This window comes from Protopterus annectens, chromosome 2.part0 (genome assembly GCF_019279795.1).
Source record: "Protopterus annectens isolate FY-2018-M chromosome 2.part0, PAN1.0, whole genome shotgun sequence".
Classification (NCBI taxonomy): domain Eukaryota; kingdom Metazoa; phylum Chordata; order Ceratodontiformes; family Protopteridae; genus Protopterus; species Protopterus annectens.
In genome coordinates this window covers 19206690-19219756 of record NC_056728.1, presented here as the reverse complement: position 1 = coordinate 19219756, position 13067 = coordinate 19206690, and the positions used below count along the sequence as shown (strand labels likewise).

The following is a 13067-nucleotide window of genomic DNA, read 5'->3' as shown; positions in this document are numbered from 1 at the left end:
CATTTTATGTTATTTATGTTCAGAAGGACACTAAAAGGAAAAACTTAACTGTAAAACAATTTTCTTCTTAATAGTATTTGTATAAAACATTTCATGATATAAACTGAATGTTATATAGTAAAGCAGATTTCTGTAGTAGTAGTCAGGCTATCTTAAAGGTGGGGAGTGAGGGTGATTCATTTCTGTGATTGTTGTATGTAATGAAGATATTAAAGTAAACAATACTATTTTTGGAGTTTTAAGAAATATAGGCATTGCCATGTAAAAAGAGAAGAAAGGCTGGACAAAAGCAAGTTTAAGTTAATATACTATAATATTGTGTTATTGGGGTAAGGAAGGGGATGTACCAGTTATATTATATGTAGAGTTGAGATGTTTTCTCTTATTTTTGCATAGGTGAATGTCTGGATTAATGCCCCTGGATTAATCTAAGAACTAGTGTTTTCTGTAATCAAGTAGGCTTGAAAAGTAAGACAAAAATGATAAATGAAATGGGGCACAGTGGCACAGCAGATAGTGTTGCTGCTTCACAGCAAAGGGTTCAGCGGTTCGATTCTCAGCTGGGATGCCTTATGTGTGGAGTCTGCATGTCCTCCCTGTGTTCGCATGGGTTTCCTGTGGGTACTTCACTTTCCTCCCACATTCCAAAGACATGCATTAGGTGGATTGAACACTCTAAATTGGCCATGGGTGTAAGTGTGTGTGTGATGTGGAATTACTACTGCAGCAGAGCTAGCCACATGGTGGTGCAAACCTTGGCTCTAGGTGATTCTCACTGTTGGAGTGACACCCTGACCCCATGTGCAAAAATGGGAAACAGGGGTTATGGATGGATAGATAAATGCAATGGGAAGTGTTAGGATTCTTGCATATTCAATAATATAAGCTTGTTTTTGTTCCTTTAGCAAATATTCACTGGGTACGTAACATATCTGCAGCTGAAGACAGTTGTACATTCTATTCTTATGTTTCCATGGAAATGAGCTGTCTGCAGTTACAAGCAATTAATCCAGAGAGTTATGAGCATTGTTTGCTTGGGGAAGTACAACATTTAAAGGTACACAGGCAAACAGCTTAGTAAAAAATAAAGTTTGAAATTACTGGAGGTGAATACAAGCTAGCAGTTTCCATAGCAGCCTTAATCCATCAATAAAATTAATAGAACAGTGTATAATTTAGTTTTACTTAAAGATGGCCAGTGCACATTTTCTTGGGGCTAAAAGTTAATGTTTTCTGAAAGCATACAAGCTAGTTTTACATCTAGGAAGTGAACAGAGATAAGAAAAGAACAGACAATAATCAGTGTAAGTGTGAGCACAGGCTGTAACACATATTTTATCATGGGTAACATTAATTTTAGGTTAGGTAATGCCTGTTGGTGCAGCTGTCAATGTTTGGTAATTATTCCTATCAGAATGGTTAAACTTCATTTTTTTGAAGATGCACATAGTTTTGTGTGCCATTTTTAAGTAAATGGGTTATGGGGTGTTCTGAAAATGCATTTAGTTTTTTTTTTTTGTTTGAGGGTCTTAATTAAGACAAAAAGTCTTGAAAAATGTGACATAGGTTCAACAAGATGACAAGAAACAACTGTATGAAATATCAACCTGACAAACATTAGTGTGTACATGTAACACAAAACTTGGAAATAGACATTCAAAAAAGCTGCCATGTATAATAGGTGGGAGAATAACTTATTATAATGACTATGCTAACCATTATTATTTGGAATGCAAATGGCCTTATAGTTATAGATAAAAAGGTAAGAGTACTGAACTACACACACACACACACACACACACACACACACACACACACACACACACACACACACACACACACACACACACACACACACACACACACACACACACACATATATTCTTCTCGCCTAGGATGATACCTCCTCACATATGATGATACCACAATATAAACAGAAAATCATTGACTTCAATAATTAGCTTAGTTTCTGGTGTCATTCTAAGGGGATCCAGTCTCTGTCAGCCTGGGATGACATGACTGATAGACCTCGATACTTTGCCAGAGATGGCCTTCATCTGTCACCCCTGGGATTTTGGCTACTGACGAAGGCTGTTGCCACCCCCCCCCCACCCACAGTGCCTTTTTTAGGCAGTGTCACAAGGACAAAATTCCTGATGTAAAACTTTCATCAAAAAACAATCTCAAGATTATGCTGCTAAATGCTAGGAGTCTTAGCATGAATCTACACTCACTGGAAGTAGTCCTCACCTTCAAAGACACTGACATCTGTGCAGTCAAGGAGGCCTGGTTCAAGGTAGTGGAGAATACATCAGCCATACCAAGTTACACTTCCTACCACATGTTCAGATTACAAATGGAAGGTGCAAAAACTAAAGGAGGTGGTGTATTAATATTCATTAAAGATAAATTTACCTCCAAATTGGTTAAAGAGTATGATTCCATGGAAACACTTCAGGTATAACTAACTTTTGGTAGTACACCTATTCAAGAAATTGTCAGCTACAGGAACATTTCCATGAATCAAGATACCCATTCTGCATACTTGGATCTACTAGAATCCATCAAGATACATCCGAACACCATGGTTTTGGGTGATTTTTATTACCCATCCATTGACTGGGTAAATTACTCATGCTCAAACTCCCCTACTCAAAGGTTCCTCAAGTTCATTAACTCCACCAGCTGGTGAATACCCCAACTAGGGGTGACAACATCTTGGATCTGGTGATACCAATATGGGGGACTGGTGTAGCACCCCCACTGTGAGGTCTTCCCTTGTCAGATCTGACCACAAATCAGTTGTGCTCAAAGTAACTATCACAGTGGACAACCCCCCCCCCCCAGCAGCAACTAAATTAAAAAACTTCTCCAAAGCAGATTATATCCTTCTAAGGGATGGTATAAATAGCTTCACTGCACCTACCACCTCAGATGGAACTGGCAAGTTGAGTTCTACAAAAATGCTTTTTACAAACAGTTGCATTGATGCAGCTGTACCTGATAGGACCAAAATAAGCTCTTCAAGGAAGAGCAAGCCTGCCTGGTGGAGAAATGCCATTAACAAGCTTTACAATAAAAGGAAGAAATTGTTGTCCAAAAGTAAGAGGGAGTGTGCCCTAAACTGGAAACACTCCCTCCTCCACTTAATAAAGCAAATAAGACTTTTTGTGAAGTTCTCCAAAGCAAACTGTGAATCCAAATTAGCGTCTTCAACTAAGGATAACCATATGGCATTCTTTAGTTACATCCATAGCCTAAAAGGTACAACCCAGATTTGTGTTGAACTGGTAGTTAATGATACCACATACACTGAGTCTGTGGACATAGCTAACTTGTTAGCCGACAGGTTCTGTGAAAACTTCACTCCCCTGCCCCCACCACACATACCCCATGACATTCCTTCTACCTGTCTCCCACCGTGTATCTCTAGAGAGCAGGTTGTAAATGCCCTCTCTAAGGCCAAAATCACATTATCTGTGCAATGAGATAACATCCCAGACTGTGTCCTACATGGGCTTCAACAAGAATTAGCAACACCACTGGATACTCTTTTCATTCATAGTCTAAGCACTGCTTCATCCCAGCCTTGTTGCATCCCATCCTGAATGGAAAATGGCAACCGTTATCCCCTTGCACAAGATTGGTACTTCCACTGCCCCTGGGAACTATAGACATATTAGCCTGACTAGAGTTATCGGCAAGGCCATGGAGTGACTCATCATGGACTTTATCAGCAAAGATGTAGGTAATCTCTAACACTTGACCCTACTTAGTTTTTATTTGTCAAAGGGAGATCATGCCTGTTAAACCTGGTGGACTTTTTTGAGATAGTCTCCAGAGCCCTGGATGAGGGAAAAACTGTGCATACAGCCTACCCGGACTTGGCCAAGGCCTTTGACACTATCCTTCACTCAAGCATTATTGACAAACTCACCCACCAAGGTATTAGCTCTTATACTGTTAGGTGGGTCACTAACTGGCTCACCACTAGAATCCATACAGACAAAATAGGGGAATCCACCTCCAACAGCAGACCTGTAACCAGTGGTGTTCCACAGGGATCAGCCCTAGGACCTCTACTGTTTGGAATCTATTTCTCTGGAGTACAAGCAAAAACCTAAAGGTCTGTGGCTGACAAAGTTTGCTGATGACTTCAAATTGGGAGCAGTCATAGAATCCCCAAATGATGTCAACATCCTACAAGAGGGTCTTATGCAAACAAATGATTGGCACCAAGGTCACAGCTTAAACTCAATGCAAAAAATGTATTATCATCCCTTTCAGTAAGAGTGATGTTCCTGCTAGCTACCACATCAATAGAAACACCCTAAGCATGCACTCATTATTGCTATTATAAAATGACATTATTTAAGAAAAAAAAAAATTACTTTTCTAAAATAATGGCATTGTATAATGCCTCCTTGCTGCTCTTCCGCAGCTGTCTGCTATTCTGCGGCAGTTCTGATGTACTGCGCATGCATATGCTTACGCAGTACGTCAGAGCTGTGGGCGGAAGCAACGGAGAAAGCAAGATCTCCATTGCTTTTTACAAACATAGCGAGACAGCTTTAAAAAAAGCAACGGAGATTCTCCATTGCTTTTTTTAAAGCTGTCTCGCTATGTTAAACCCCTTTAACATAGTGAGACAGTTTTGAAAAAAGCAACAGGGAAAGCAAGATCTCTGTTGCTTTTTACACACTGTCTCGTTATGTTAAAGGAGTTTAACATAGCGAGACAGCTTTAAAAAAAGCAATGGAGAGACCTGGGCACACAGGTTGACAACAACCTTATCTTTGATCACCATGTCTCCACAGTGGTAAGAAGAGGATTCTATATTGCTCATCTCATAAGTAAGGGCATTATCTCCAGAAAAAAAAGAAGTTATAACCTCCCTGTACTCTTCCCTCATCAGGCCAATAATTGAGTACAACGCCCCTTTTGGTATGTACCTTTCCAGGCAGATGTGGCAGTTGGAGAGACCACAAAACTTCCTCACAAGGAGAATTCAGAGTATTCAGCATCTGTCTTATATGGATCGGCTGAAATCACTGTCGCTTTACTCCATTTCATACAGACTACTCGGAGGTGATCTCTGCCTTGCATACAAGGCAATCGCTGACTCTGTTTTAATGGAAATGCTACAGATCCGAAAGTCCAATGTCTCACAGGTTACTCGCTCTAAAGACCTTGACCTGGTATATGACATTAATAGAAGCTACTGGATGGGCAGACTTGTCTCCCAGAGGTTACCACATCTGTGGAACAGTCTCCCAATTTATGTCAAGCAGAGCACATTTTTGGCCCTGTTCATGCTCAGTCTGGACAATTGAATGGGTAACTGTAAATTCATCCCAGGGGTTCCACCTGTGTCTCTTCTGGATAGGGGCAATAGATGCTGATCATGGAAACAAGAGCAGAACTTGGCTAGCCTTGTAAGGGCCCTAGGGGCATTAGACTAGTAACTTTCTATGATTCTATGGTCTTATGAAATGAAGAGTACAAATAGGAATGCTGCAGGAGACACATTTGGAAAGAAATGAACATCTGAATTTGATAAAAGAAAGGATTTCAGGATGGATATTCAGCAGAATAACAGGGACAAAGGAAAAGGGGAGTAATAATATTGATTGCTAGAGGAGCTCCAACAATGATAGAAGAGGAAAAAGATAATAGTACATTTGTGATAGTATGGGACTACTGGCAGGGGATAAGGATTATGACATCATCTATTTATATTCCACCAAATACTGCTGTTATGGATCTTAAAAAAATTATGGGAGAAATAATCAGCTTTCTGTAGGGAATATTACTTATTGGTGGGGACATGATTTGTAACAGTGAGGCTATATCTGAAGGACCTAGAAGGGAAATATAACAATAGAATATAGATTTCTAAAGAAATTTATTAAATATTTGGTATGGAATACATGAATTCAGTAGCAGGAACTCAGAGAGAATTTACATATTATTCTCCAAGGTACAGTAACTGGGCAAGACTAGACAGAAATTATATTTCTTAGGAACATGTGCATTTAATTGAAAGCTTTGACACACATCCAATAACTATTTCAGATCATGTACCAATAATAACCAGAGATCCTGTAGATGTATTAGAGATATTTCAAAAATTTTATGAAAATTTGGATAAATCAAAAAAATATGTAAATCAAGAAACATCACAAATGAAAAATATTTATGGAAAATGTTAAGTATGCCAGACTTAGAAGTAGACGAGGCTCAAATTTTAACAGTTAAGATAGGAGGAGCAATAAAAATGGTGATGTATAATTAATCTGCAGAAAAGTCTGCAGGAACAAACTGCATTCCAGTGGAAGTCTGGAAGTCTGGAGGGAAGAAATTGATAAAGATCTGGAAGCTTTTGTTTAACAGAATTTTAAAAGAAGGGGAAACATGAACATCTTGGAATAAAGCTGTGGTGGTTGTAATACCTAAAGATGACAAAAAAACATCAGACCCAGATTCATATATACCCATTTCAATTTTAAACCATGATCACAAAGTATTTATGTCTAAACCATCTAATTTAATGGCAAATGTTTTGCCAAAAACAATAGATATGGATCACTGTGTTTTTTGGTGGGGAGGCAAATATTTGACAACATTAATAGAACAACGATGATCCAAAGGAAAACAGAATTTAAGAAAATACCATTGGTGTTATTGGGTCTTGATGCAGAGAAACCATTGGACAGAGTAAGCTGGGATTTTATGAGTAGAGCAATGGAAGCATTTGCATTCCGTGATCCAATAATTAGGTTAGTTAGGAGGATATATGAAGGCTTGTAGGCAAGAATTAAAGTGGGAGGGTTCTCTCTGACATATTGTGCCTGAACAGAGGAACCAGGCAGTGGTGTCCTCTTTCCCCTTTGTTATTTCCTTTACATTTAGAGCCATTGTCAAAGAAAATAAGGAACTTAGAAATACAAGGATATAACTGTAAGAATGGTAAACAAGAAAAATGGCTTTATTCGCAGATGATATTATTTTGTACCTGATAAATCTAGAAAAGAACATTTCAGTATTATGGAACATTTTGAGACAGATTCAAGTCCTTTCAGGATATACAATTAATGAAGATAAAACAAAGGCTATAGCTGCAAATTATATACCCCAAGATTTATGGAGACAAAATAAGATGTAGTATTTAGGAGTATGGATTACAAAGACTTCAGTTATGGCAGGTAAGGATATGTGGGAAGAGACAAAACAAAAGCTAATGCAAGAACTGAGAAAATGGAAGCTCTTGTTTATGGATATGGATAGTAACTTACTAGCAGTGGGAATGTTTTTAATCTCTTTAGTTTTATATACAGGTCAGATACATTTTTATCAATTAGAGGAAAAGTTGTGAACAATAATTAATAAAGAGTTGAAGGAATTTATTTGGGAGGGGAAGAGGGCAAAGATTAAGTGGGTAAGTTGATCATTCCAATAGAACAAGGTGGTTTAGTATTACCTGATTTGAAGAGAGATTTTAGAGCTACACAATTAAAGCTCATATAAATAACACAAACACAAAGTTACAATTTAAAGTGAATGGGGTGATGATGAAGCAGGGAAGGGGGATTTCAAGAAATAATGAGTGAGTGGGATTTTGGATGCAGATCATTAAGGAGACTAATAGCCATATAGAATATTATATTCATCAAATAGCAGAAAGTATTCTAAAAAGTAAGCCAATACAAGAATGGAGAATGGAGATTTTGCAGATAGGGATGACTGCAAGTAGGGTTACAGAGAATAGGCAAGAGGTGGCTGGAATGTACCGCAGAAAACTGTCAAAGGAACCAAGGTATTGGAAGCAAGTAACTAGAGAGTGAAAGGTAATAGAATGGCGTGAGGCCAAGAAGACATTTAGACTGCAAGCTAGAGACTGCCTTCCCTACCAGGGATTGATATCAAAGTCTAGGCAAAGAGAAGGGGATAGCGAAATCCTAAGTGAAAGATCTGCTCTGGTCGACTTTTTAGTTGAACTGAGAACAGAAGCTGCTGTTAAAAAAGGGACAATCAGTAGATAATATAACATATTGCACACTAATGATAAGAATCAATAAGAGGAAGTTTGAAAAGACTGGAAAAAACTGGATAAGCCATTTACAAGGGATCATTGGGAGGACATTTGTATGGCTTCCAAGTATGCAACAAAGTATAGAATGTTTACAATTTTTGCTTGGAAGTGTTTGCATAGATATTTGTATACCCCAAGCAGACTACAAATTATTTTTTCCTCAAGTGGATGGCAAATGTTGGAGGTGTGATGGGGAAGAAAGAGGTAACTGGGAATATATATTCTGGGAGTGTATTGAGTTGGCAGACTTTAAAAATTCCCTACAGAGTACCCTGTCATAAATATTGAGTGAGCAAATGTGTGTAACTTAAGAAGTGATTCTTTTGAGCTGGGACACAGGATCTAAATTGCCTAGACATAGTAAAGCCTTGTTAAGTTTCATTTTGCTGACTGCCAAAAATCAAGTACTAGAAATTGGAAATCAAAGTCCAAACCAACTGTATTTGAGGTATTAAATATTGTAGCAGAGAAAGAAGACCAGGAAATGGTGTCTTTTGAAAAGGGAAGGACTGAATTACATAGAAATAAATGGAAATTCTTGGAACAATACATGCAGAATAATGTGCAGAAGGAGGAGGAGGAGGCGTGAGGTTTAAGGGAAGGCAAGAATTGAACAATTTGTGTAATGATGGACTGATGATAATTATTAAAAAGAACATATGCAATGCATAATGTATGTAACTGGAAGCATGTTAATATGGTTTGTTTTATTTTATGTTATAAGTGACAATGTAATAAAAGTGAAAAAAAAGCAAAAGTAAAACATACAGAAACGTTGTATTATGCCGAGTTAGATTCATTTTTCATAAAAAATGTGTTGCTCCTTTCAGTAAATCTTGCAGCATAAAATATACAGAACATAAAAAAATATGATAGCTTTACAGGACTTTGCTTTCAGTAAAAATCAACAACACTGTTAAAATGTGAATCTGGCTTCTGAGGTGTACACATATTTGCAGTACCTATAGCTCAGTGTTCCTTGAAATATTACTCCTTATCACATTATTTATTACTTGATTTCCAGTCTAGCTTCCCTGCATTGTTATGTGACTGTGGAAAGAGGATAGAGAAAAAGCAACTGTTAGTTGAGTTTAACCTTGCTTTTGCAGCATGACTAGTGAAGTTCAGCTATGGACCTAAAGCTTAAACCTGGGATTCTTTATATGTTAGACAGTGCCTCTGCTGTTTGGACTTACAAGTCATAGGAAGGGAGACTCCAGCAATTCATTAACTATTAAGTGTGATAGGATCAGATATGCTGATGGGCAGTGGTATTCTATATACAATCTGTCTTTTAAATCATATTTTCTTGTCTTTATTTGTGCAAGTGCAAATCTGCCTGCATGTTTAATTTTACAAAGTGTATAACTTATTTTTTATTTATTTCAAGTAAAGAATATTACTGATTTAAAGTATTGGGCTTGTGGTTTGTGGTTTTATTAATAGTATAAAAGCATATGTGCAGACCTAGTGACATCTTAGTTATTGGTAGCCACCTTTTGAAGAATGAAAGTTTAATGATGTTGCTACAATACGAATATTTAACAATTGCCTTATTTTAAGAGTAAACACTAATTATTTTAGTGTACCAGATTAGTCTGGCTGATGGCATCTTCTTTCCATGAAGGCAGGCTTGTACTGGAGGATGTGTATGTTACTCTTTGACAAGTCCAGTTACTCTTGACAAAATTGCCCTGGAAGGCATTCATTTGGGAGCATGGTGAGTAAAATCTTGTGGAGCCAGTGATCATAACTTCTTTCTGCAGCTGGTCAGTGTGAAGCTTATTTCTAAATGTTTGGTGCTGGCTATTATTCCATTTTCTATTCTCTCAAATCCAACTGCCTGTCTCATATTAATTGTTGCCAGTAGTGTGTATTTATACCACATACATCACATATAAATTGGCAGTAGAGATGGAGAGACTGTAGCCCCTGTATCCCACACAGAGGCTGGGTGTAGCTGTGCTAATCTTCTGAACATAGCCCCTGTTCACCACAGCTGTCTTAGTAGATCACTGCTGTTTCTGTAGGTGTTGTAATGTGTTGAAACCTCATTCTCTGATTGCTGTTTAAACTGTCATATTATATGCTTGGGTACATGTGAAACCATGCAGTTGAAGATCTAGGTTGTGTTTATGTCTACTAAGCAAAGAAGCAGTAAAGAGCACATATTAATAAATTAGAATAGTGCTTACTCATACTGGATGGACTTCTCTTCCAACTTTATCTTGACTTCATTAAGTGATGAGGATGGGACACGCACATGGACCTCTGATTGGGGTCTGATGAGTTCAGACATCTGAGGCAGCCACAGGTCAAGCTAAAGAAGCAGAGGCCAGAAACATGAGGTTAGAGGCAAAAGGTCACAAACCACTAGATGAATGCAGATTACTGTATAACAGCTCTCCACATGGAATGCCAGATCACAAGCTTAGTAGCTCAAATAAAAGAGGTGACATAAAAAGATAACTTGGAAATTCATTTTACACTTGTAAAAAAGATGTTAACATTTAAAACTCATAACTGTAATGACAATGAGTTGTTATACTGACATTGTTATGATATAATATAACTAGGGTTATGAGAGCAAGTCTTCATTAATCATATGTAATGCACTTGGCATGTGCCATAACTAATTTTCCCCAAAAAAGCTATCTGCATTCAACACAGAGGAAACTAATAGAATACATATGTTGTTTATTTTAAGTTCACACTCAAATCCGTTAAAACATAATATTTATACGCATCAGTTTGCATTGCATTTGTGATGATCTGCTTGAAAAATAATGTCATCAAAATATCTCTCTGGAATTACAGGCCTTTAGATGCAGAGTCCCTCCATCGGTTGTACTACCATATTTCCCCGAAAATAAGACCGGGTCTTATACTCTTTCCCCCACCAAAATACGCATTAGGGCTTATTATCAGGGGATGCCTTATTTACCCCCCCCCATACAACAATCTACATTTATTCATTAATTCATGTACAAAAATTTACATTTATTCTTGTACACGAGTCGACATTTATTCATGTACAAAAATTGACATTTATTCATGTACTCAAATTGACATTTATTTGGTGCTTTTCTTTTATTGGACAACAGTTCTAAGTAACGTGTTAATAGTTGTTTGAGCATTCTACATAAACAGTGCAGCAAACATTTCAACTTCAGAATATCTTCACCTTGGCTTTCATAGTGCAATTTTTCATGCTTAACAGAAAGTGCAGAAAAATCTCAGTACATGTGTATTGGAGGAGCGGAATAAAACTGAAAGCAGAAGCAATCCATTCTGTTGCCCCGATAATGGAAAAGTTATTCAAATACAGTCATGTCATCTTCTTCTGGAACATTGTCATAAGTCTCCAACCCCTGAATTTCTTGTGACTTCATTTTCTGTAGAACCATTGGCCCCAATCTGTCATGCCTAGCAATAGAGCTCTCCTTAAATGAGCACTGCTTGTCCAAATAGCCTGATCGTAGTGCATTGGCAACACAGCTGTCAGTGATTTTATCCCATGAATTTTTCACCCAAGGCACGACCTCTTGCAGGCTAGGCTTCACAAAGTTTCCATGCTGATTTCTCTCCATTCTATTTTCGATGTAGTCATTGAGTTCCATATGCAAATGGTCCTTGAATGGCTTGTTTATTGCAATATCAAGAGTCTGGAGATAGGCAGTCATTCCTGCGGGAATCATTATTTGATCTATTGTTCTCCGTGCAAGGAATTTCTTCATGTCTTTAGTGCGGTGAGTGCTGGCTGAATCCCAGACTAGCAGACCTCTTTCACCACCTCGCAAAACAAGTGGCAGCATTACATCGACCCACTTCCTTATAACTGCTTGTATGCACCAGGCTTTTTTGGTTTCAAGAATGTAAATGCCTGAAACACATTCAGTCTTATCTTTCTTGCCCTTACTAAAGATTATTCGTGGGTTTTTCTTTCCATCTAGATGAATTGCCAAAATACAGGTAACACGTGCACTCTCGTAACCAGTGGAGGGAATGTAGATTGACGAGGCACCCCTCTGATTGATTGTTGTTTGAGATCCTTGGCCCATAAACACTGCAGTTTCATCCATAGCATTCATGTTGGAGAGCTGTTATTTAGAAAAGTCGATGCCATCAACAAAGGACTCGAAAGCAAGTGCACGTTTAATAACTTCAGTATCTTCCAGCTTGAACAATGTTGTTGATCTTCTTAGAGACAGTTCATATCACTGAAGGAAGCCATCCAGCCAATGTTGTGATGCTTTGAATTCTTCTGGGAATATTTCTGACTGTGGTGCCATTGCAAGGGCAAATGCTTGAATATCAGCCCTGCAAACAACCAAAGCATTTGCTCTCCTGTTAGCAATCCATTCACAGATGATGTCTTTCAGCTCAGGAAATAATGATTGCCGACCTGATCCACACTTGCATTTCTTAGCATTTCCCTCTTCAGCCTGTTGACTGAGGTTATTGTACGCTGCACGCCATTTTTGGCGAGCAGAGTACGATAACCTCAGTCAATGGGTGTCAATAATATTTATAATTCAACACGTCCATCATGTGTTGTTGATGATCATAACTGGGGCTTATTTTTGGGGTAGGGCTTATAGCATGACCACCCTGGAAAACCATGCTAGGCCTTATGCTCTGGTTAGGTCTTATTTACGAAGAAATACTGTACAAATGTACTTGACATACATTCTGAACACCTTATTATGAACATAATCTTACTGAGCATCACAAATTAATTATACATTTCCAAATAAGCAGCTCCTTTTCTGTTTGATATTCTTCACTCCAGCTTCCCTGTTGCAGCTACTACATCTGCAGTATATCCAGAAACACTGAAATTCCTAACAATGGGGTCAAGCAAGCTACCACCTTTGACAGATGGATGTATAATGTAACCAGCAGGATGTAGCACTGTTTCCCATCACTATGTGTAGGCGAATCATTGAAAACCTATTATTGCTCACCTATCCAC

General features: G+C 38.1%; 1 protein-coding gene across 2 annotated transcripts in view; it reads right to left on the bottom strand.

Moving 5' to 3' along the window:
- Positions 1-13067, bottom strand: part of LOC122792929 (carboxypeptidase O-like) — a 392520-nt gene that overhangs the window by 281918 nt on the left and 97535 nt on the right. For both annotated transcript variants that reach the window (XM_044060502.1, XM_044060503.1), the window contains exon 3: positions 10288-10412. In XM_044060502.1, the coding sequence (XP_043916437.1) occupies positions 10288-10412 (125 nt within the window). The remainder of the gene's footprint in view (positions 1-10287; positions 10413-13067) is intronic.